Source organism: Trachemys scripta, chromosome 9 (genome assembly GCF_013100865.1).
Source record: "Trachemys scripta elegans isolate TJP31775 chromosome 9, CAS_Tse_1.0, whole genome shotgun sequence".
Classification (NCBI taxonomy): domain Eukaryota; kingdom Metazoa; phylum Chordata; order Testudines; family Emydidae; genus Trachemys; species Trachemys scripta.
The window spans coordinates 79,608,596-79,634,604 of NC_048306.1; the positions used below are offsets into that span (position 1 = coordinate 79,608,596).

Genomic DNA, 26,009 nt, shown 5'->3' on the forward strand with positions numbered 1-26,009 from the left:
GAGAGAGTGCAGAAAGAGGCACATCCCGCCTATATGTGGCATGCAGCTCTGAGCACTTAAAATTGCTAGGTCTTGAAAAGTGCTAAGTATTACAAAAAGTGAACACAATATTTACTAAGTTTAGAGAATTCACAGGTATTAGGAGCTATAGAAATGGGGAGTACAATTTATATGCAGTAAAAATACCAAAGAGGAATTTTTGAAATGTACAGATTGCATGAAAAGGAAAGTATTACCCACCCAAAACAAAACATGAGGGAAAATAGACATACACAGTCTTTCAAGACAGCTAAATTATAATTTAAATAGATTACCTCATAGCTTTCAGTTGAGAATAGCATCCAAACATCAAAATAACAGTGGTCTCTGATTGCAAGGAGGAGAGGAGCAGGAAGACAATATAAAAATTCAGTCAACCATTGCATAACTAGGAAGAAACAAATGCAACTTGATCACCATATATGGGTTTGGAAAAGAATTTTCCTCACAGTCAGATTGGCAGTGATCTTGGGGAGGGGAAGGGGTTCTCTTCCTCTGCAGCATGTGGGTCACTCGTGAGGATTATCTAGGCATATCTCATTTAATAATTACCCTGCCATTGTGGGGGCCTTGGGCACTGGTGCAACTCAATCCCTCCTATTCCCTCCCTGTAAACATAATAGTTTAGTCTCCTGTGGACTGTAATACAGTGGTCTCATTTTGTTTGAGTTTAGTGTGTGGGTTGGTGTTAGTGGCCTGTGATATACAGCAGGTGAAGTTAGGTGATCTGGCCTTAAACGCTATGACTAACTTTTATATGCCAAGCACTGTAAATACAAAGTGAAGCACTGCATGTATCTCTAAGCTAGTATACAGCAGATAAGCATTTAAAAGCCAGTTACTATAAAAGAGTTCACAACAACCTCCCTCTCTTCCAGCAATGTTGATATGCCAGAAACTGTTAACAAAAAAAAAAAAGATACTGCCATTGCTCCAGGTTTGCTAGTGTACAGGCAAATATTAAAGTTTAAAAGGTAGTGATAATAAAATAAATGAAAACAGTTCAAACCAAGGGCAAATACAATATTGAAGTGATGTTAATTTTTCATACTAACAATGTATAATACCACAGGACTGGCACAGAAAAATACTAAGCACAAGCCTGTGAATACCAAGCAGCTAAACCAAAAATCTTAATGAAAATCACATAAAACTACTCTCCTCATTCAAACATATACCACGCGATGCTGCACATTATAAAGTCTAACCATTCAAGTCCTCCGAGCCTGAGTTAAAGTACCTTCTAGAACTTACTTCTAGCATTTTGCAGAAATAATGGTCCTTTAACAAGCAGTTTTTTCATTATACACAGTTTTAGCTTCATTTACCAGGCAGTACTGTAACTCCTCAGTAGAAAACACCTTGGGAAACATCAACGTCTTCCTTCTCAACTAGGTTAGTGGAACTAGGGTGACCAGATGTCCCGATTTTATAGGGAAAGTCCCGATTTTGGGGTCTTTTTCTTATATAGGCTCCTATTACCCCCAACCTCCTGTCCCGATTTTTCACACTTGCTGTCCAGTCACCCTAAATGGAACTAAGATCAAGATGGAACTGATTCTTTTATGTTTTACTATCAACTGATTTTCATGTTGAATATGTACATAGTAAGTGTGACCTGGAATTGATTTGTACTGATATGGATAATCTCGTGAAATGTTTCCCTGATTCCCTGAATAATTGAATTTGCAGACATGAAGTCAGCATATAGTGTGCAAGGAGCTGACAGTCTGCAGTTTACACACTTGAATAAAGTCTCATTTCACAGATTTGCCATTCCCTCTGACTGCATATGACACTTCATAACCTCTAAAAATCAACCCCCAACCACAAGAGTTATAATCTCAAATTACCCTGGATAAAGCTACTGTATATCTTAAATATTTCCAGTGATTCATGCCCAGATCCCGTTCTAAAAGTAGGAGGTCCCATTCTCACTGTAATCTCCCTCACTTGATGAGAGTTGTCTGGTTTCTTTCTTAAACTGACCAACTAGTGCCTACTAAAAAGCAGAGCTATGCAGCACATTCAGTTTGAACCTTAACACTCTCTCTCACTCACTCACACACATAAACCTTTGATCAAATCCAGCCTGCATTCAGAAACTAGCAATGATTCACACAAATTTGCTTGAGTCTGTGAACACTCTGTCAAAGCAGGATAGGAGTTTCTTTACTCTATCCCAGTTCACAGACACTCTGACACTATTGTGCATTTCAGTTCTGAACTGAGACAAGTTGCATAGCATTTCCCCAGTGTCCCTGACTAGTGGTGCCTACTGTGAGCAATGAGAAGGGAAGGCAGAAACTATATCACTTTGTTTCTTAGGCTGTGGTTAAGTTAATGTCGCTTATCCAGACAGAAAAGTCAGAGAAAATAAACATTTCAACTTGGCCTTGGGCAGTAGTCTAGGCCAGTATGTTACTAGCCTTCATTCCATCAGTTAGTGGAAAACTAAATTATTATTATTTAGCCTAATTATATGTATTACTTGTATAGCTTTGCAAGAGAAGTTCTCTGACTCGAAATCCTGGTTCAGCTAATGCCACTACATCCTGTGCCAACTAGGTCCAACATTTCTACAGCTCCAGCTGTATGCTCTGACTACCCAGCAGGTGCACATAAATGCTTCTTCCCTCGGCCGCAGTGTTGCTCTGTCACCCCAAGATCACTGTTATAATTGCACTACCTTTGTAACATATTCATATAGTTATCCTTCCACATAACTCTAGTTCCTATGTTCCTTCCAGACCATGGTTCACCTCTTTGCAGCACTGATTGTGAGTGACAATCTGATTGGTATTTCCTGTAGGAAAATGGTCCCCAAAGATAGACCACACTCTAATCTGATCACCAGAAGACAGCACCTGCCTCCCATGTTATCACTCAATCTGCCTACTGCCCTTATTACTACAATTTCCCACAATGCTTGCTTTCTCCTTCTCTTTCTTACTGTATTTATATTATGCTCATCCAATGTGGTGTCTCCTCTTCCCCATGTATCAAGTGTGTGTGTGTCACTTATTATCTCTACTTAATTTGCTCCCTCCTCTCACAAAAGAAAAAATCTCTGTTGTCTTCTAATAAACACTTACAATCATATTTTCCAACATGGTCACTAGTCCAGTTTCTGGTCCCAGTGAGCCAGTGAACCCATGTTAACTCAAACTTTGCCTGTGGGTTTGCAGTGAGATTCAAACATACGGCAAACCAGATGTGTTTGCAGCCAAACCTTTTCAAATGTCAAGGATTGCAAACTCATCTGAATCAGTTATGATATAAAACATATCAACCTGAAGGGGTTTACAGTACTCTACTACTAAAATCTGAATCGTTTAGAAATTCTAACAAACCTTTTGAGAGCTGTGATCCTTTTGGAATTCAGGGATTATAACCCAATTAGTCTGCAATCATATGAAACACAAAAAAAAGAATTCTGAATCTTGTATATGATGAACCTAGAGCCATAAATTCACAATCTGTTTTACAGCAACCATCATCTGGTCCGTCAGCCTCCTGGATGATTCCTCTGCTGCTGAAGCACGAGGAAGCTGACAGATTTAATCAAGGCCCTCATACCAAAATAGACAATGTTAAACCTGCCTTGCTTTATTCTACACTGAGTCATTTGGAGGAAACCGTCTTCTTAAATGAATAATTTACAAAGCAAAATAGCACTGGTCTACAATTTTTGAGAAGTCGTCTGCTTCAGAGATAAAATGTGCTATTTATTATGTATTTTGATGTGCTGCATTCAAATATGACAATTAAAACTGGCTACTGTTTCTAAGATATTTAAGTTTTTACATTTTATGTCTATGTATATTGTGTGATAGAGTTTTAATAATAAATTGTAAACCTAGGTCTTTTCATGTGTTTATGGTTGCTTTACATGATAATATTTCACCTGTCCTATTTATGTAACACTTCAAAAAATCAGCAAAAGGGTTATATAAATAAAATTTATTATGAAACAAAAGGCAAAAAACGTATGTACATAGTTTAGTCCTATTCAGTGTCTACTTGGCGCTTCTTGGCTTGTCTCTTGTATTCATTAAATGGAGCATCTCTTGTCACTGTCCAGCAATAGTCTGCAAGCATTGATGGGCTCCATTTGTCCTGATAGCGTTTCTCCATTGTTGCAATGTCCTGGTGAAATCACTCGCTGTGCTCGTCGCTCACTGCTCCGCAGTTCGGTGTAAAAAAATCTATATGAGAGTGAAAAAAATGTTTCTTTAGTGATAGTGATTCTTTTGAAAGCCTTGAGGAGGTTTTCCACCAACAACCTGTAGTTGTCTGCCTTGTTGTTTCCGAGAAAATTTATTGCCACTAACTGGAAGGCTTTCCATGCCATCTTTTCCTTGCCACGCAGTGCATGGTCAAATGCATCATCTCGAAGAAGTTCACGAATCTGAGGACCAACAAAGACACCTTCCTTTATCTTAGCTTCACTTAACCTTGGAAATTTTCCACGGAGGTACTTGAAAGCTGCTTGTGTTTTGTCAATGGCCTTGACAAAGTTCTTCATCAGACCCAGCTTGATGTGTAAAGGTGGTAACAAAATCTTCCTTGATTCAACAAGTGGTGGATGCTGAACACTCTTCCTCCCAGGCTCCAATGACTGTCGGAGTGGCCAATCTTTCTTGATGTAGTGGGAATATCTTGCATGACTATCCCATTCGCAGAGAAAACATCAGTACTTTGTGTATCCAGTCTGCAGACCAAGCAAGAGAGCAACAACCTTCAAATCTCCACAAAGCTGCCACTGATGTTGGTCATAGTTTATGCACCTCAAAAGTTGTTTCATGTTGTCATAGGTTTCCTTCATCTGGACTGCATGACCAACTGGAATTGATGGCAAAACATTGCCATTCTGCAGTAAAACAGCTTTAAGACTTGTCTTCGATGAATCAATGAACAGTCTCCACTCATCTGGATCGTGAACGATGTTGAGGGCTGCCATCACACCATCAATGTTGTTGCAGGCTACAAGGTCACCTTCCATGAAGAAGAATGGGACAAGATCCTTTTGACAGTCACGGAACATGGAAACCCTAACATCACCTGCCAGGAGATTCCACTGCTGTAGTCTGGAACCCAACAGCTCTGCCTTACTCTTGGGTAGTTCCAAATCCCTGACAAGGTCATTCAGTTCACCTTGTGTTATGAGGTGTGGTTCAGAGGAGGAAGATGGGAGAAAATGTGGGTCCTGTGACATTGATGGTTCAGGACCAGAAGTTTCATCCTCTTCCTCTTCCTTGTCTGGACTTACGTGATAATGATTCTGGTGCATCAGGAACCGGCAGTCCTTCTCCGTGGGGTACTGGGCGTATAGCTGATGGAATGTTTGGATAATGCACAGTCCACTTTTTCTTCTTTGACACACCTTTCCCAACTAGAGGCACCATGCAGAAGTAACAATTGCTGGTATGATTTGTTGGCTCTCTCCAAATCATTGGCACTGCAAAAGGCATAGATTTCCTTTTCCTGTTCAACCACCAGCGAAGATTTGTTGCACAAGTGTTGCAGCATATGTGTGGGGCCCACCTCTTGTCCTGATCTCCAATTTTGCAGCCAAAATAAAGGTGATAGGCTTTCTTAACCATAGTGGTTATACTGCGCTTTTGTGATGCAAAAGTCACTTCACCAGAAACATAGCAGAAGTTATCTGCACTGTTCACACAAGTACGAGGCATCTCTGCTCACTTTGGCTAAACAGAAATGTGTCCCTTTGCAAAATCAAACACTGACAAATAAGAGCACGACACTGTATGATTTCTAGAGCTGATATAGGGCAATTTGTTCAGCAGAGTGATGTAAGCTTCGTTATGATTGCATCATCCATGATTTCTAGGAATAACATGATGCAATTCACATCATGTATGACACAATACCAGCTTCAGATTGCATCATTCATTCTTTTGCCTAAAAAGCCAAACCTAGTCATAGATTTATTCATAGATCCAGTCAAAGATGCATTTAGTCATTTCTGGTTTAAATTGAGATCCCTTCCCTTTATAACTCACTTCTCCTCCTCCATTCCCAAGTCAAGGGTCGTATATACTGACCCAATAGCATATCTTGAAAACTAGAGCCAATCAACAATTTTAAGCATCATTTTCATTCTCAGTGACCCAGAATTAGTAAAGTTTGACTACATTTATTTCAGAAGCATTTTGGCTGTAGAGCAGTGGTCAGGCCACAGACTTGTTTAGATACAGTAAGGAGACATTACAGTTATATAATATTGTAGGAGAATGCCACATCTCTAGCCAGGAGTTGAATTAAAGTCTGGGAAAGAAGACAAATTCTAGAAATAAATAAATAAATCAACCTCAATCAAAACAAGCTGCAGTGCTGAGGACAGCAGGGAAAGAACTATCTGAGTGAGCTGACAGCTTCTTACTGAGAAATTGTGACCCAAAATTTGGGTGTGGAGAGTGATCATTTAGGAAGCATGGTTTAGTAGATTAAAAAATAGGATATGGAAAGTCAGGAGCTGAAAATCCAATTCCCGCTCACTTACTGCGTGACCTTAGACAGGTAATCTAACCTTTCTGTGTCTCAGTTTCCAAATATGTAAAATGGAGATAATATTGTAATAACATACCTCACTGAGCAGATTAATTTATTAACATTCACAAAATGGAAAATGCTACATGAGTGCGGAAATTTTTTATTACTATAGGCAGCACAGCCAGCAATGCCTATAGTTGCTTGACAATTTCCATTATGAGACCCTATTTTCAGTTGTTTATAACTTTGCCCAACTTTAATCATTTCAGCTGAAATTTTCCATGCCAGGTGACTGCATCAGGCTGACTTTATTTTATTTTATTCAAATTTCAGCTAAACTAGTTTAGCAATTTCTCAGAACAAAGTTAGGAAAGATATGTTTTGCCCACGTTAAAATTTCTTACAACCGTTTTGTTGAGAATTTCTAGTACCTCCATACTTTGGAGCAAAGACTTGTAATTTGGCCAGTGGTGGGTGGGAGGAGTTGACATGGTGTCAGGGTTGTGACTTTTGCTGTCTCCCTGAAAATTCCCACACATTTGGACAAGTTATAAGCCTCTGAAAAATCTGTTTGCTCCTGCTCAATAGAGATTTGTTGGAGATTAGCCGTTACATTCTCTGAAGATTCCATCTGCACTCAAGGCCTGCTCCAGCATTTCTGCCGCCCCAAGCAAAAAAAAAGGCGATCAGCGGCAGTTCAGTGGCAGGTCCTTCGCTCCTAGAGGGAGCGAGGAACCTGCTGCCCCTGAATTGCCGCAGGTGCCGTCCCTCTCCCTGGGTCGCCCCAAGCACCTGCTTGTTAAGCTGGTGCCTGGAGCCGGCCCTGTCTGCACTGAGCATGCTTCCTCTAGGGAATGCAAGAGCTGAGCAGGACTTTCCTTGCAATAGCTGTTTCTGGATGATGTGGATCGCTCTAGCACTGCACGAAGGACCTGAGAGGAGGTAGTCCAGGCAACCCTAATTCTGGCCTTTCCAAACTTTCAAATGCTTGACTTTTCAACCTAATGTTCTTTTAATGTAGTGTTTTGTAATATAATTTATATATTAAGGGTGGACATTAGATCTCATCAAAATGACCAGCTTTCAAAAGCAACATATCAACTTTTCTCAACGTTATCTCATAGTCATTTTAAATAGTTACTCCTTTTGTTAAATGTCATTCAGAGAGTCCCTGGACAACAAAATGGCTCATTGTTGCTGCCCTAGTCATATGTGCCAATACAATATTGAACGGGTTACTGGCTGTTCTTCCATCGATTGCATGTGACTGTGAGTTGAGCTATTGTGATGCAACTTGTTCTAAGTAGACAGTAAAGTGCATCTTTCTATTATAGATAGTGCTGGATTATCTGGAAGCACATTACTGTGAGTAGTGTTAAGTGGAAAAAAAAAGTAGACAAAATGTGGAACACGGGCTTATGTGCTAAGCAATGAGCCCAAAAGAGCCTTCCTCCAGTGGGGCCCCTTTCAGATCTAGGGCTTCAAATCCTAGCTCTGGGGACAGTTCTCAAGATGCTGCATTTCAATCTTGAGGTGATATTGGTGGCGAAAGGGGATATCGTCCTCTGCCTAGCTACAAAGCTTGACGAACACGTAATCTTGCTTCATAAAACAATCTACTGCTGACATGCAATTTTCAGTTCCAGGCTATGCTGTCATGGCTTATTACCATAACGAGTAGTATGGGATGGCATCTCCTGTTAGGAAAGGGCTGTGCACTGTCACTATATTGACATCTGGTCCAAGTGACATCACAGAATGCTGGGCAATAAAAGTGAATACATTTATGTTGATCAGTGTTTACAAACCTCCATCAGTTAAGTGGCCAGCCCCTGCTCTGCCCATCTTTCCAGATGCTTCCATCTACTGTGGTGACTTCAATTCCTACCATGTCAATTGGGGATGGAGAGATTCTAATGGAGTGGGCATTAATCGCTGACCTACAACTCCTCTACAAACCAAAGCAAATATTAAGCTTTCATAGTAGCAAATGGACAACAGGCTCTTCACCCAACGTTATCTTTTCATCTTCTGGGCAACTGCTGCCAGTGGTCATAAAGCAGAAGGTGCTTGAAGCTTTGCCAAAGTCTCAACATCAGCCATCTTTGATCACCTGGTTTGTGGATATCAATAAGAAACACCTTAGAGAAAGCCCCGTGAAATTTTTGGAAAGCTTAGTGGGAGGTCTTTCAGTGAACTGGCTGAGTTGGATTTGATATATCCAACCAATATAAATGATTCCTAACAAATTTTCTGTGAATTAGTTCAGCCAGCTGCAAAGACATCAATCCCTAGAGGCTATCGCTGACAGTATATTCCTGAGCGGTTGTCAGATGCAATTAAGGTTTAACAGGAATTCAATCTGCTGATAATAAATGTAAAGTTCTTAATAAGAACAGGGAGCTCATTCAACTGCTGGATCAAAGTAGGTGTGATAGATGGAGAGAAACAGTCACAAAGATGGACATTACTCATTCTAGCCAGAAAGCCTAGCAGACCTCCAGAATGTCTTTTGATGATTCCAGTCTCCACAAATTCTATCACAACCCAGCCGTACGCTGAACTTGGATAAATCTTTCATTTGTGTGATAAAAGCCGAGGTTACAAAGAGGTGGCAGGCTCTGAGTGCAGATTCAAACCTGATGGCGTCTTTTTCAGACAAAGAGCTGGACCTGGCCATAAAGCTTATGAAAACAGGAAAGGCCTGGATTATATCCATATAGAGTTCCTACTTCACAGAAGCCTGACAGCCAAAATCTGGTTGCTTTGGTTTTTCATCCTATGTTTCTAGGACAACTGCATTTCAAAAATCTGGTGCCGGGCAAAAATTGTAGCCATTCTGAAACCAGAAAAACTGGTGGCAGATCCCAAGAGCTATCAAACCATTCTTCTCCTTTGTGCCTATGCAAGCTTATGGAGAGACAGAACCTCATTGATGGACATCAGAATATCAAACCACAACTGCCTTCAAATGAGGATGGTGTACCTAAGATCAAGTCATTTGCTTAATACAAGACATTGAAGATGCCTTTGAGAAGGGCAAGAAAGTTGGTTCCTTCCATGTTAGCTTCATATAAGACTGTCTGCATACAAGGCTGACCGCTAAGTTGTTCCAGACTGGAAGCTCATGGTACGGTTCATCATGGAAATCATAATGAATTGATGCTTCATCTTGCAAGCAGGAGACAAAGTCTGCTGCCTTAGGCATCTGTTACAGACTCCCACAATGATCCATTCTAGCTCCTCTCTTTTTCAACTACCAACACCTACGCCAATTAGTATTGTGACAGACCCAGACCAGTGGGGTACAGGAGTCTGGTAGAGGGCAAATATACTAGTCACTGGATGAGTAGTTTTCTGTTCCCTGAGTGACCAGAGCAGGGGCTGTACTAGAGTAATCAGGAACCTGCTAGAACCAGTTAAGGCAGGCAGGCTAATTAGGACACCTGGAGCCAATTAAGAAGAAGCTTCTAGAATCAATTAAGGCAGGCTAATCAGGGCACCTGGCTTTTAAAAAGGAGCTCACTTCAGTTTGTGGTGCAAGTGTGAGGAGCAAGAGGCGCAAGGAGCTGAGAGGGTGAGGGTGTGCTGCTGGAGGACTGAGGAGCACAAGCATTATCAGACACCAGGAGGAAGGTCCTGTGGTGAGAATAAGGAAGGTCTTTGGAGGAGGCCATGGGGAAGTAGCCCAGGGAGTTGTAGCTGTTACAGGAGGTACTATAGACAGCTGCAGTCCACAGGGCCCTGGGCTGGAACCTGGAGGAAAGGGTGGGTCCAGGTTCCCCCCCAAACCTCCCAGTTGACCTGGACTGTGGGTTCTTCCAGAGTTGAGGGTCTCTGGGCTGTTCCCCAACCCACATGGTGAATCTCTGAGGCAAGAAAATCCGCCAGTAAGCACAGGACCCACCAAGATAGAGGAGGAACTTTGTCACATTATGTATATGCAGATGTTATCCATCCCACTGATGTGGGTAACATTCTACACAATATTGAAGGATTACTCTGCCAAGACACAAATGTTCTGGCCACTTACCTTTGTCAGTGTTATACCAGAGAAACGCCATTTTGAAGTCCCCAGACTCTATCTTCTATCCCTAACCCCTATTTTGAATGAGTAAGAGTCACTCCATGGGTGAGCAAGAGTCACATTAGATGAAAGCTGTAGGTCATTTAGCACTGAAATTGGCAGGAGAGAAATTGGCAACAGAAGCAGAGGTGAGGCAGTTGTTGATCATGAAGTTGGGTACATTAAAAATATTGTGATGTGGTATGTGCTCTGCAGAACTCTGACAGGAAAATATTAGCAAAAGTAAACAAAACAACTGTCTATGAAGCCCGACAGCATAGTATATAAAGAGAGTGTCAAAGATACAATTAGCAGAAGAGAAGGTGCAAGGAGTGTAGAGATGGTGCAGAGAGAGAGAGTCTGAGAGTGCATGTAGAAGTTGGAGCAGAAACCAGAGAAGGATCCAAAGATGAGAGATGAGACTTAACATGAAAGACACTGAAAGACTGTTACCAGCAGCTGTCAGCAACCTGTGGAAGACTGGCTATCTGAAGCAAGGCACAGCCATTTAGCATCACTTCAAACTGTATGGTAATGGAGTTTGGGGTGCTCTCTAGCTTGTTGTGAGGGATTTGTGTTTTATAGCATCAATAAGGATGTTGTTAGGTTGTTATTGTGTTAGGGATTTGTGTTATTTGTGTTTGCACCAATAAAGGGTGCTTTGTTTTGGAACACTGCTTGTGTCACTCATTTATCAGAGGGCTGTATCCGTATCCTCTAGAAATTCCTTAGACACCCTGGAGACTGTACATGAGGAGAACAGATTGGCCAGGCGATCATTCAGATGGAAGATTGTGGCCACTGTCTTAGACTCCACTTGTTACCCTGAAAACAGAAGTTAAGTACCCCCAGAATAGCTCAGCTATTGCCCCCTCCTGGGTTTACCAAGAGTTCCCTCGAAACAGCCCAACTGTTCACCTATTATAACCAATCTACTGCTTACCAGTCTCTGCTGAGGATTGTTCACTTCCTTTTTAGCTAGTTGCCACTTATTTAGGAGTCAAACTGGACTGTAGTCTATCTTAACAGTCCCATGTAGAACACAAAGAAAAAGATTATCTCCTACACTGCGTTGATCCAAAAGCTTGCAGGATCCTCCTGGGAAGCAGAGGCAAATGTTCTAAAAAACCTCTGTTCTGGCACTGGTGTTCACTTCAGAGGAATACAGTGCAGCAGTGTGGGGCAAGAGATGGCATAACATCTCATTGATTTGGAGCTGAACACAGTCACCGTATCATTGGTGGCTGCCTTAGCCACACATTAACATCTAATTTATATGTGTTGGCTCACATAGCTCCTCCAAAACTTTGAGATGCCATCAACCTTAAAACTACGTGGCGGGATAGGACAGATGAAACCACCTGCTGCACACAAGGTCTGACAATGGTTCCAATACGTGCAAATAAACAACTCACATTTCCCACAAGAAGATCTGCCCACCTCCAGAAGAAAACACATACCCCGTAGTTCCTGATGACTTTCCACAACTGACTTTGCAATATCCTTTTGAGGTGGCCATTCGTGCATTCATGTCCAGTGCTGCCGGTCCAGTGCCTATTTCAAATAAACAACAACATATCTGGACCAGCAGCTATGACTTTATGGAGTGGCAGCAACTCCTGGGATAGAGAGACAGGCATGCCAATGAACTTCAGAAGCCCTACTTTGCAATCTAGGATGCATATCCTGAACTAGGCTTAATAGGCTACTGACTAGAATGGACATAGTGGGTCCCACAATGCAGAAATTTGGCTTAGCCCAGTCTTCACAGTGTGACTGCGAGCAGTGATGCAGACAGTCAAACGTGGTGGAGTGCACAATTAGAAGATTGGATGGTGGACTGCAACACCTTACTACCCTTGATGATGCAGCAATTAGATGGCTGAACAATTTAGATAATGACTTGTGATGCATGGGGGGGGGTAAGAGTACCTGGAAGTAAACTTTCAGGAGAAGCAGGTTTCTTTAACTTCTTCTTTTGAAGAGATCATGTCATTAGTACGAAGGGCTGCCATCAGAGCTCCCTTAGACAAATAGCTGGCACAGAAACCTATATGTTTCAAGCCAGAGACAATCTATTCATTCTATTTCCATTTTCTGATTCTGTAAGTGGCATGCTGAATTCTCTTTGACTACCAAATTACCACTTTTTAATGTATCAGCTTCAATTTAGTAGTCATTTGTTAGAAGTACGGAAAGTTATCAGGGAGTACCTGAGATCCTATTAAAGTTACAACATTGTGCCTGATCCGACAAACCCTTACTCCTGTGGTTATTCTCACTGAAACCAATATGACTACTCAATGAAGTAAGTGTTACTTACATGAATACAATTTAAGAGGACTGGCCATTTATTATAACACCAAAATGCCTGGGATTATAAACTGTTATAAACTATTTTAAAATTTAGAGAGAACTTTTCTGTTTTTTTTCTTTGTTTTTTTTTTTAAATAACACGAACAAATGGCAAATTGAATTACAGTAAGGAATCTGATCATGCACACAAATATTTTGAGAGAACATCACATGAGTTCAAGCATTATGTTGTCATTTCTTTGGTTCATCATGTCAGTAGAGGCATATCTAATAAATATATTTAATTTTTCCATGAATGGAATGACCTTTTTGTTATCTCTAAAAAAGGCACTGCATAAAAAGATTAGAGAATATAGTTCTGAAGTCTTCTTAGCTATCCTTTCATATTACTACCCTTTACTGCAGTGGTCAGATCCTCAGCTGGTGAAAGTGGGTGTTGCTCTACTGAAGTAAACTGGAGCTGTGCAAATTGACACCAGCTGAAAATGAGGCCCATTGAGCCCAAACTGTAACGTGGTCACTCACCTCTTAAACAGGATACATTTATATGGGATTCTTGCCTGAATAAAGACTGAGGAAGAACTTCAGAATTTGATCCACAGATTATATAACTGATTAACCCCTATATGTGCTAGCTTGTGATATTTTCTCTCTCCCCACTCCCTCCAAACTAGGGGCTCTAAAAACAACGGGACAAATAAGGGATGCAGACTCAGACATTTTAGTCCCCTTTGAACAGATTTTAATGTTACTTTCCCTCCTTCCTCCCTCAGCAATGGGCCCCAAAGTATTGGCACTTCTTTTGTTCACCTCAGTACATTTTGAAAAATGAAACCGCTGGGCTCATTTTAACTCAGACCATTCTGATTTCCCTCTACTTCTGGAACTTTACTGTACTTTAAATATCAGGCGGTTGGGGGAAACCTACTACCCTCACATAATTAGACTCATTTTAAAATGTTTTTAAATGACTCGTCTGCCATCACCATTTGTAAGAAGGATAATGGGTAGAAGGATTGGAATTATGACTGTGTAAAGGGTGATTTTAAGGCAGTAAAGATGGATAATTCTGGAAGCAGATGGCTTGCTGTAATAACTGAAGTGGCAGGAATGAAAGACTAATGCATGAAAGGTTGAAATTGATACGTTTGAATTAATAAGTCTCTAGAAAAGATTAGAGTAGGGTGGTTATTACTCTGCATTTAGATTTACACTGGGGTATCTCTGTTCTGTTAACTTTTTGAATGTGTCCTTTTCTTGCCTTCATTGGATGCTTCTCTGCCTTTCTGCTCAGTCTATAAAAACTTATGTTCCTTTTTATTCCTTGAATAGGCTGTCCTACTTAATTGTAGGCTGTACACCATCGTCTTACTGATGCGTGGTTGGGACCATTTGCTGTGCAGCTCAGAAAGGAAATTAGTTCTCAATGTTCACCCTCCTCCATTAAAGAAAGGTTGCATCTCTGAGGTGGCAGATATTTTAGTTTGTGGAGCTGGTAATATCAGAGTTGAGAAATTTCAGTTGGCACTTGCATCCCTGAAACATTATATGGGCTTCTAGGAAAGTGGGTGTGGGGAATGGTAATACAAATCTATCAGTTGCCTGTTTGGCACGTTGGTAACAGAAATCGAACAACTGTCGTTGTTAACTATGTAGATAGTAGCGTGGTTTCTACTAGTATGGCGCCAAACATGCACATGCCTATCTAGTTTGCCAGAGAATCTTACAGTTCAGGGCCATGTCTATACCCAGCCCCCTTCTTGAATGCAAAAAGTCTCTCCTGTCTGCCTCTCCCTCTTCAGAAATCATTAAGTGCGCGTGGGGAAAGGAAGCTTGCAGAGAAGCGATGTGACTGCATTAATGTGACAAAGGCAACGCGCCTGCATGAAATAGGCATTGTGCACCGCAGAACTTCCACTGCTAACCCCCCTTTTGCATCCAACGCCTCTCTCTCGCTCCCCCTTGGGCTGAGCCTGGGGAGACATGCAAACCCCGTGAAGGAAGGTGCAGTCTGAGCTCCCGCTGCGGCTCAGCTGTCACTTTGCATACGGCCTGTGTGTGTGTTTCACACACGCGAGAGAGAGCAGCAGACGAAAGTCTGCCCCAAGCCTCCAGTCCCGAGTCAGGAAATGGGGCACCTCCGTCGGACCAGTGCTCCCCTGCGCTGAGGGCCACCGGCAGGCGCCTCCTTCCCTTGCCATCGCCGAGCAAGCTGTGGCGGGAGTGCCTGGCTAATCCCCCTCCTCCCCGCCCGGTGCGGGCAGGGAGGTGACGAGGGGTTCTTCTTCCTGCCCCCATCCCATTGTACGATCGCCCGGGGGAAGCCTTCGGCTCCCCCCAGCGAACTACTCAGCCGGCCGGCCGCCGGGAGACAAGGGCTGGTTTACTGCCGCCAGCAAAGCCTGGCTCTGCAGCCGCCGCCGCCGCCAAACTCCGACCGCAGCCGGTGCGGGAAGCAGGCAGCGCTCCGCTGGGCTTTGATGTCTTGGAGATGCCGCAGCTCCTCGCCCCTGGCCGTGCTGCAGCCGGAATCTGAGCCCAGCGCCCCAGGAGCAGAATCTGTGCCCCGCTCTACCTCCCCAGCCCAGCCGCTGTCCCGCCGGCTCCCGGCGACTGCTCAGCCGGGGACACCCAAGGCTGCCTTCGCTTTTTCATTGGTCGGTGATGTGTCTATTTACATCCGCACCGAACTTCTCCGAACATCAGCTGGTGAGTCCCGGGAGAGGAGACAGGGCAGCGGGACTGGCAGGGGGAGAGGGGCAGCGAGAAGAGACGGGGCAGCGGGGAGAGGACAGGGCGAGGGCATATCGACTGGAGAAGGGGGGAGAGAATGAGAGTGGGGTCGGACAGGGAGAGGTTCTGGAAGTGAGGGAGGAAGAGGAGGACAGGGAGAAGATGCAACTGGAGAGCTATGGAGATAGTCACAGAGAGAATGCAGTTTTCTAAACTCTTATCACACCTCCCTGTACACAGTTACTTGGCTGTCCTTCTCTTCAACAAACGTGCCCTGGAACATGTTGTAGCAAAGTCTTCTCTTAATGTTATGGATATTGATGTTATGGTGGCCAAGCCTTCATTGGACTGTGATTTTTAATTATATACAGCATATAGTTTACATTATCTAGATTTATGTTATTTCACTCTGGTTCTGCTACTTTTGTCATTATGAAGTCATACATACCTTATTTTCAAGTACCCTGTTTTCCTCCATTGGACTCAAATGTAATTTACAGTGATACTGATTATGCTTCCAGGGCATTTGGTTATTTTTTCACATTGTCTTTTACATAAAAGTTATTACACATTTCATAAAACTTATGTATTAAATCACTATGGTTTTGAACCTGCAAGAAACCTAGTGCCACCAGTGAGATGCTGAGCACATCCAGCTCCTAGCTAAGTATCCTGCAGGATCCAGCTTAGTGTTCCAGGGGCCACATCCTGCACCCTTTACTTATGGAAGGCATCCTACTGAAATGATCATAAGTGACCCTGGTTTTACACCTTTGGTAACTTTGGTTTTACGTCTCCTCCAAAGGATGAACAATGGATGCCATAACCAATCAAATTGCCACCTACTGAATAATCAGTAGTGTCAATAGGATTCTGATATCCCTTTTCTTGATCCGGACCACTACTTAGCTTGTAGGAGCTGACAAAATCATAGCACAAAGTGGTATGGCTGTCACAAATAATTTGTGTTCACTTTTTAATTAAAAATGAATTACATTTGTAAATGGTGAAGGTTGTTGCAGGTATACATAGTTACTCCAAGATCACATTCACATGTCTGATAAAATGTAGAGGAGATAGTAGCCCTAGCCCAAGAATTCATGTTTATCTGAGTGATGGCTGAAGGCATTTGTTAGTCATCTCTGTCAATCCTTTCCTACTTTTACTGTAACACACCAGGTATGTCTACTCCTCAGTTCCTCAGGACATAAGTTTTAACTCATATGAAAGTGTGTGGTACTTTTGGGACACACATACATTTCTTTAGAGATTTGATTGAGAACATGTGGCTTATCTCAGAAGTCAGTTTTAAACATACACATCCAGAAGTGAACAGCTAATGCATTAACTCACTCTGCCACCTAGGCCATGGCCAGTCAAAATAATTATGGATGTCTGTTTTGTCTAAGCTTTAGTGGGCAGCTGGTAGAGGATCACAGGAGCACTGAGAGAAACATAATGAAACTATAATGCCTAAGCTCATATCTGCTTAAATTACTCCTAGGCTTTTGTTGTGTCTGCAATTAACACATAAAGAGGCTTTTACTAGGTGTTCTTTAGTGCAGACTTTATAGGTTTTACAAAGAACTAAAAGTAAGAATGAATCAGTGGGATACCTTTAAATAAGAGGAACACTCCTGCAGCAACAGAAAGACTAGTTCACTTGGAAAAAGTTGCTGACTGCAAGAAGCACATTTGCACATGAAAGATACAGTACTTCTTGTAGTTCTGAAAAGCTGCATTTCCAGGGCACTAAAAACACTTCAAAAATCAGAAGAGTGTACTATATTTTAATTTCAGAGGAGAGAGTGCATAACATTTTGAGCATTGGTCAGCTCTTAATATAAATAAAGAGCAATTCTTATTGCTTGCTGTGTGTGGAGGTGAAAAGATAAAAGCAATTTAAAAGTTATACATTTTATCTGTGAATTTAGATTTCACAGTTTAATATAACCCCCAGTTCTCCCAAACATGGGAAGTTCTCACTCTTCTGTATCCATTTTCTATGGGATTTCACTCTTATGTGTGGCAAGTTGTAACTTATTTGATGAAATGCCTGTAATTCACAGCAAAACAGGGGCCCATGTGGACTGGAAGGAAGGTAGGGCTCTGGTAGTCGCTATATGTTTGAAAAGGGAGGGGCTAGACAAGCTATGCAGGATTCCAGTCTCCTATGGACCACCTGTGCCTCCCTGCTCTGTGGTTCCGGAACTATCCCTTAAGCCTGGTCTACACTAACCCCCCAATTCGAACTAAGGTACACAACTTCAGCTACGTGAATAACGTAGCTGAAGTCGACGTACCTTAGTTCGAACTTACCGCGTTCCAGACGCGGCAGGCAGGCTCCCCCGTCGACTCCACGTACTCCTCGCGCTGAGCAGGATTACCGGATTCGACGGGGAGCACTTCTGGGTTCGATTTATCGCCTCCAGACAAGACACGATAAATCGAACCCAGAAGTTCGATTGCCTGCCGCCGAACCAGCGCGTAAGTATAGACAAGCCCTTAGACTCACTCCCTGTGAGTCAGGAGAGCCTGTAAGCACTGTGACGTCTGGGGACTGCAAGTAGAACTCAAAGACAATGGGAGGGCATATCATCCTATTCATTTAGTTACTCTTGTTATTATTGTTCCCATGTCCCCAAAGGCACCAGTCAGGCTCAGGGCCGCAGAGTCCATTGAGCTCGATGCTGGACAAACATACACCAGCCCTGTCCAGGAGAGTCTGCAGTCTAAAAGAGATGAAGAGTTCGGGAACATTCACACAAAGTGATCAGGGTGATGGGTCAGGTGGAAAGTTAGCTCCAGACTGTTGAATTCTTTTACATATTTTATTAATTTATAAATACTAGTTATAGAGGGCTATTTTTTGGGTGGGGGAGGTGCAGAGATCTTGAAATTGAAAGGAGGGGAGGAAGAGGTCATAGGTATAAAAGAGTGGGAATGAGTGAGAATCACAATCTGTACGGGGAAGGAAATGAGGCTGGGCAGCTGACTGGCTATGGTGGTAGGAGAGGATAGGGATGAAGCAGAACCAGCCACCAATAGCGATACAGCAAATAAAAAATGTATATATCTAGAGAACAAGCTTCAGAGCTGATTGAGTTTTGATGTCAAGATGCTGAGAAGGTCGCCACCAGCTGTTGTTTCTTATTGGATGATGGCAAGGAGGGCCACTGGGCCAGATGCCCCAGGTGGGTTCCTCTGGGTATGATGGAGGCAGGAGGACTTGAAGGCCCTGACTTATTGCTGTGCCCTTGGTTTGTTACTTTGGGGGACAAGCCCAGAGAGTTTGAGGATTTCCACAATTCCTGCTGGTAGAAATCCAATATTCTTCCCTGTAGAGTGGAAAGGGCAGGGATAAAAGAATCTCAAGGAAACTCTGAGTTGAAACCGTCAGAGTCCCCATTCTGTGGCAGGGAGAATTACCTTGCATCAAGGAGAATCTGACCCAGTATTACAGAAGCAGAGGGAATGAACGGGCCCCATTTGAATGACAATATTCAAATAAGGATGCAAGGCATGGATCAGCAGTACTATAAGAGGTAAACCAAAAACTGCCTTTAAAGAAATACAAACAAAAAGGACTGTCACCACAATCATATCCTACTACCTGCACATTCTCTGACCTGACTTCCACTAGTTTTATCTGTCTTTCTTGGAGTTATTCCTAATTTACACCCATCTAAAGTTAGATCAATGGTCCTGATCCTACTCCCATTAAAATTAACATGAAGACTCCCACCAACTTCAGTGTGAGTGGGATTGAGCCCAGAACAAAGCATTTTTCTTTCTTCTATTTAGTCATAGCATCAACACTACAATCTTTAATTGCTGAAATGATTTTAAAAAATGCCACTGAGGCAAAAAACATTTGACCTTTGGCATTAGATCAAAGATTGGAATGTTAAGTTAATTTTTATTCAGACAGTAATAGTTGCCTTTTGCTTGCCTGTGAACTCTTGTACCAAGACGTATGATTAAATCACAAGGGTAAGTATTAAAACCATGGGTTTGTGTTCTTTCCTTTGCGGTGGCTTGTATATGTGAAAGAAGAACTGTCCTTTGAACTGTGAGTGGCAAAACAACTTTAATTTCATGAGTAACATGCTACTCGGATTTGTAAACATGCTAGCCTTTTTTCCTAGCTCACCACAGAAAACATCCTAGTAGCTGATGAGCTAAGTGGCTAGATGTATTTGGGAAATATGATTCAGTTAGGCTCTCGGTGAATTTGGCTTTTTCCTTCTCAGAATTTGGGTTATGGGCAAGTCGGAAAGCCAGATGGATATAACTGAAATGAACACTCCGAAACCAAAGAAAAAACTGCGATGGAGCGCCCTTGAAATAGGGCTAGTTGTTATAGTGATTCTCCTAACTATTATATCTATCACAATGATAGCTCTGTATGCAACATATGATGGTAAGTGGATGTTCATCTTATTGCAATTTGAATGTTAAAGTTGTTAATATTCTGCAAAAAAAAATGTCTTCAAGAATAGAATGAACCTGATAGAATAAGGTAATAGCACTCAAGTGAGGTAGGCTCAAATGCGATGTTAAAGTTTCAGTAAGTTTGAGTGCATATATATTGCTAACTAAATTATTTAGCTAATAAAAGAAAAAACATTTTATGTTTGACCTAGAGAGGCTCAGCCAAGAATTTAATTGCCTGTCACTACTATGTTATACTTTTTATAATCATACAAAGTATTGTGTATAAAATTAGCTGATTAACAGCTCCCATTTATTGGCAGCTGACCATAAAAGAGTCATTAGACAGCATTAAATGGTCAACTGAAATTTAAAAATTCATCCAAATTTCATATTTCATTTAAAGTTCTGATTCACTATGAGCATTCCTTTTCAACAATTTTTACCTCAAGAAACAGAATGTGGCAAATGCTATATTTAACAAAAATACCTGTTTGTTCCAATATACTAATTCTGTAGTTTACAGTCTTTACTTTAATTACACAGTGAAGCACAGAGTATACAATATGCTGGTGAAAAGATAAATGAAATGGAAAAGCTTTCTGTACATTCTTGCTGTACCCAGCATGAAAACTCCATTCTTCCTAACTAAGGGTACATCTATACTTACCTCCGGGTTCGGCGGTAAGCAGTCGATCTTCTGGGATCGATTTATCGCGTCTTGTCTAGATGCGATAAATCGATCCCGAAAGTGCTCGCCATCGACACCGGTACTCCTGCTCCACGAGAGGAGTACGCGGAGTCGACGGGGGAGCCTGCCTGCCGCTTGTGGACCCACAGTAAGTACCTTGTAGTTCGAACTAAGATACTTCGACTTCAGCTACGTTATTCACGTAGCTGAAGTTGCGTATCTTAGTTCGAACTGGGGGCTTAGTGTGGACCAGTCCTAAGGCTCTTGATTTGCAGTACGGCTCCCATTGTTGTCAATCGGAATTTCATCAGAAGGATCAAAAGCAGTGCATGACCCTAACTAAATGAAGATGTTAGCAATCTTAGGGCCTGATCCTGAAAACACTTACTTACCAGTTGAAGCACTAATTATTGTGAGTATCCATTGATGCCAATAGGACATAGTCGTTAGCATTATATTAATTGTATAAGTGTTTGCAGGGATCAGGCCCTTAATGAATTAAAATTTTAGGTGGTGTTTAGTCTCTGCATTGCCTTTAAATTCAATTCTGAAATGATGGTAGCACTGAAATTAAAATGTAGAGTAGTGTACATTAAGGAGACTTTCAACTGGAAATTAAGGATTTTAATTTTTGTCACATAACTTTTTTTCAGATGGTGTTTGCAAGTCTTCAGACTGTATAAAATCAGGTAAGGATATATAGCTTTTTCAACTGATTCTAATACTTTTGCCTGTGTTAGTACTTTATGAAATCCATTATACATTGTCACCCTGCTTACCTTAAATATTCCCCCCTTCACAAATCTCTCATTTATTTAGTAACACTTTATCTCAGGAAAGCAAAGGCACTGAAAGAGTACTGATTTCATATGGTCTTTATGTGTTTGTAGTAGATACTTTGTGGGAGTTTTATAATATCAGTTTTATTTAAGTTTAATTAAAATGTTGGTAAAATTAATTGATTTAATTGTATATCATACTTTTAATTCATGAAATATAGCAACAATGGTTCACTTACTTTTTTAAAGCTTATTAAAACCTCAATCCTGATCTCAAAGCACAGGCCTTCATTGTTGTCTGTCTTGTAAAAATCAGCTTCTCTGCATGTCTGAGATCAGGATGAAGCCTTCAAGCTCTCTAGCAGGGTAGTGATTTATCTTTTATGGGTGAAATCTTGGCCCCATTGAAATCAATTGCAAAACTCCTATTGATTCCAGTGGGGCAGAATTTTACCCTATATCTTCCAGATTTCATGCTCCATCTTCTAAATTGTGCACTGCCCTGCATGGGCACACGAAAGAGGGTGAGGTGAAGAGGAAGCAAGGAACCTTATACCCCACTTAACTTCTCTAAGCACAGCCATTCATTGGCCCTTTAGAGTAAATGGACTGGGGGACTATACTGCTAAGAGGAGCAATAGAATTTCATCATTCCTTCATCACTGGTTGGCACAGGAAAGAGAGAAGTACATACTGCACTCTGGTAGTAGCAGATGCCCTTTCTATGGGCACTCACCCAATGCTTCAGGAAACATTGTATTGCCTCAGGCACAATGAGTGAAATAACTGGCCCAGCTGAAGTCAATGGGAGTTTTGCCACTGACTCCAATGTCTCTGGGAGCTTACCCTATGTTTCTGGGAGCTATCACCAGTTCAGTCCAGCAGCTTACAGCCACAGTCTCGCCTTTACTTGGTTTTCATTGGGATACAAAAATACAGTTCTCTGCATCTACTCATCCTCAAACTGTTGTCCATATATCATATTTGTGAGAAATTCTTTTGGGCAGAGACCCAGAGACTATTCAATTTGTTCTAGATGCTCTATGTGAATAAATAATCATAGATAAAATTATTAGTATGAATTTGAGACGAGCCTTGTGAATAACACAGCTCATTCCAAACAAGCACCTATAAAACCCTTATACCGTATAACCCATCATGTATTTTGCATTCTTCTTCTTCTTCCAGGGAAGTCCTATGATCTATTTTATGTAGGAGGTCAGACCTATAAATATGGCACATGACCTAAGGTCCAGATTGTGGAGTCCTTGCTCATGTCTGTGAGCACATACTCATTCACTCACATGACTACTCCTGGGTTGAAATGCTCTCTACTGTGAATGGGGTCTCCACACTCCAGCCCTAAACCAGTGTTCTGTAATGGCTAATCGGTGGGAGTTCAAGGCATCCAGCAGTTCAAAAGATTTGGTAATATAGTGGTTTTCATGGGTTTTGCACCGTTATGAAGTGATTCAATGGTATGATAAAATTCACTCTGTTGCGAAAGACTGGTATAATAAAAAAATCCCTTAAACCCAGAGAAATAGTTGTCAATCTATATTAGTTACCATGTATTATTAATGTTTCCACTGTGATAAACTGTAACTCTGAGTTCAGTATTTAAATCAATAGTTGATGTCCATTGAATATCTGTTTGGACTTCGGTGTCAAGGCCAAGTAGGATAAATTGCTCAGGTTACTTTCAGTAGTACTATGGCAGCAGTTCACACATGGAAAGTATGTGATCAAATTACTAACCCAAGGAAATTATACAGAGGTCCCAAAAGAAATTGAATCGGGACAATTTTATTAGGGATAGAAATTAAATAAACTGGTAAAACCTTGAACTTACAGATATGAACAATGTACTGGGACAGTTTTGTGTGTTCATTTTCAAAAACTTTGCAATATGTACAAGCCCCTGAAAAGGGTTAAAATGACGGTCTTGCGTTATAGATGCCAACTGATCAAGCTCTGTGGGTTTGCTCTTACTGTAGTTAATAGGAGTTTAGCTACTGATCTCAATGAGAGCCAGAGCAGGCCCAATAAAACCAAGAGACGCAGCATGGACAAATAAAGGAAAACAAGATCAGTAGTGCTTTGGGGAAAGTGATAAAGTTCAAATTTAACTGAGACACAAATCCATCATTCAAGCTGTAGAGACTCCCCATAGGATTTTCAGAGCATATTGTTTATCCAAAAAAATGTAATAAAAATAATTTAACATTCTCTCTATTGTGAGTATACAGTTTGCCTCGTGTGAAGAAATATACAAAATAGCATTTTTTAAAAAAAAATAATTGGCAGCAGACCACACTATGTATCATGTATAAAATGCTAGTGGTATACAATTTTTAAACTTTATTTACTAAAAATTTAGATTTCTAAGGAACAATACAGGAATGCAGTAATGACGTGTTTTGGTAACATTTTACTTAGAATTTCTTTGGTGATGTGCTTTGACTTTTCATTTGCAGGGTTTTGTCTGTCTTTCTGCTTCAAGCATCTATTTGTCTTCTTTTCCACACATTTTCTGTATGTTTTCAACACACACTCACTTAATCTTTATTCCAGAACCTTAAATCTTCATCTCTACTCAAAATCCCAGATGTCTTTTCCTTCTACTGTAGGCTCTGTCTTTCATTCCTTCTAGCTTGGCTCCTGGGAGCCTTTCTAGCACTACTGCAAGTCAAGTGTGCTTGAAAACTGTCCTGCTCTAGTGGCTAGTTTACATAGAGGCTAACAGCTTACCATTGCTTTCACTTAACGGTTATGCTTTTAGCTCAAATGGTAGGGATCTATGCTTGGGTGCTGGTGGTCCTTCATTCAATCCCCGATAGCAACCTGTGGTGAGGTCATTACACAAGCAGGCCCTCAAATCTCCCACTCTGCCAGAATATAATTTTAATTCTATAGACTGAGCACTACCCTTTCTAGGAGACTTAACTCCTAACACTCACTTCCAATCCCTAATTTCCTTCATTCACCAGACTCTAATCTCCTCCGAAAATGTCTCCCTCTCCTTAAAAGGAAAATTTCCATGTAATTTAAATACTATTCTAGCCACATTTTATTACAAAGAAGTGTAAATGAGTAAAGGAAACATAAGTACCTTGTATAATTAAAAAACAAATAATCAGTCATGGAGTCATCATCTTGACAATTTTATGATGCTAAATACAACTAGAAAAATCAATTTTTCCAGAAAAAAACTGGTAACTAAAAAAATTATTGTATGTGTTGCATTTTGTGGACTGTTTAATAGTAGTGGTAGCTCCACATCTAAGCACATTAAAATCAATGGCAGATTTACCTGAGTAAGGACTAAATTAAGAAAGTACTTCAGCATTTGGCCCAGTAAATATTGATCCTGAATAAGCAACTAGGATTTTTAAAAGATGCTTTGACATTTTAAAATGCATACTGAGTAGGAATATGCACAAAAATGGGTTTTTTTAAAAATACCTTTTAGGTAAAGCAAAACTCCAGTGATTGATTGTTAAGGCTGCTTACTCAGCACTACACGTGGGTCCAGCTCTACTGCCCTTTGAGGATGAAGATCTTTCAGTGAACAATATCAGATATCAATTTAGTATTTATCATATTACAGTATGAATTAGAAAGATGGTGTGGTCTGGAAGAATGAGCACAGGGTTGGGAGTCAGGTGATTCTAAGTTCTAAAAATCCTGGCTCTCACACTGACTCTGCCTTGGATAAGTTACTTTACCTTACTGTCTCAGTGTTCCCATTGGTAACGTGGAGATAATACCCAGCCAACTCGCAGGGCTGTCGTGAGGATGTATTCGTCATTGTCTATACAGGGCTTTAAAGATGTTAAATTATTAAATTTACTGGCTAGTTTAGAAAAAAAATTCTTTTAACTTAAGAAGATTGTGTAGGTGTTTTGGAGAGGGAAGGGGGAAGCCAGAATATCCTAAACTCAGGAATTATATTTGTCCCTTTCCACCTCAGAATCCAGATTTATTTATTTTCTCTAAGGTTTCTACATGTCGATCTGTCTCATATTACAGCAGCCCGAATCATTGAGAATATGGACACTACTGCAGAACCTTGTAAAGATTTTTACCAATATGCCTGTGGAGGATGGTTAAAGAAGAATGTCATTCCAGAGACCAGCTCCCGTTACAGCAACTTTGACATTTTAAGAGATGAACTAGAAGTTGTTTTGAAAGGTCAGTGGAGTTTGTCCATGTACTAGAAAGCTGGACCATATAAAAGTTTCCTCTTTGGCTTATGTGTAATCAGAACATGTTGTCTAATAAAGGTTTATACATGATAGAATAGTCAAGATTCTTCTGTATTCAGTTCAGCGTAAGCCAAGCCAGACTATTTGCTTGGCTAGTAATTTGAGCTTTGGTGGTTATGCTGTTGTTTCTGAAAAATAGTAGCTGACCACTGAAGCAGACTTGTCCA

At 41.1% G+C, this 26,009-nt stretch overlaps 1 protein-coding gene and 1 long non-coding RNA gene across 2 annotated transcripts in view; one reads left to right on the forward strand and one right to left on the reverse strand.

Annotated features, from left to right (window-relative positions):
* Nucleotides 1-357: 357 nt before the first annotated feature.
* The window catches only part of LOC117882607, a 78,613-nt gene continuing 52,961 nt past the window's right edge, over nt 358-26,009 (reverse strand). The window contains exon 3 of the long non-coding RNA XR_004647053.1: nt 358-427. This is a non-coding gene — a long non-coding RNA (uncharacterized LOC117882607). The remainder of the gene's footprint in view (nt 428-26,009) is intronic.
* Nucleotides 14,745-26,009, forward strand: part of MME (membrane metalloendopeptidase) — a 64,532-nt gene continuing 53,267 nt past the window's right edge. Inside the window, exons 1-4 of the mRNA XM_034781108.1 lie at nt 14,745-15,646; nt 19,924-20,093; nt 21,449-21,484; nt 25,607-25,768. Of these exons, the coding sequence (XP_034636999.1) occupies nt 19,934-20,093; nt 21,449-21,484; nt 25,607-25,768 (358 nt within the window). The 5' untranslated portion in view covers nt 14,745-15,646; nt 19,924-19,933. The remainder of the gene's footprint in view (nt 15,647-19,923; nt 20,094-21,448; nt 21,485-25,606; nt 25,769-26,009) is intronic.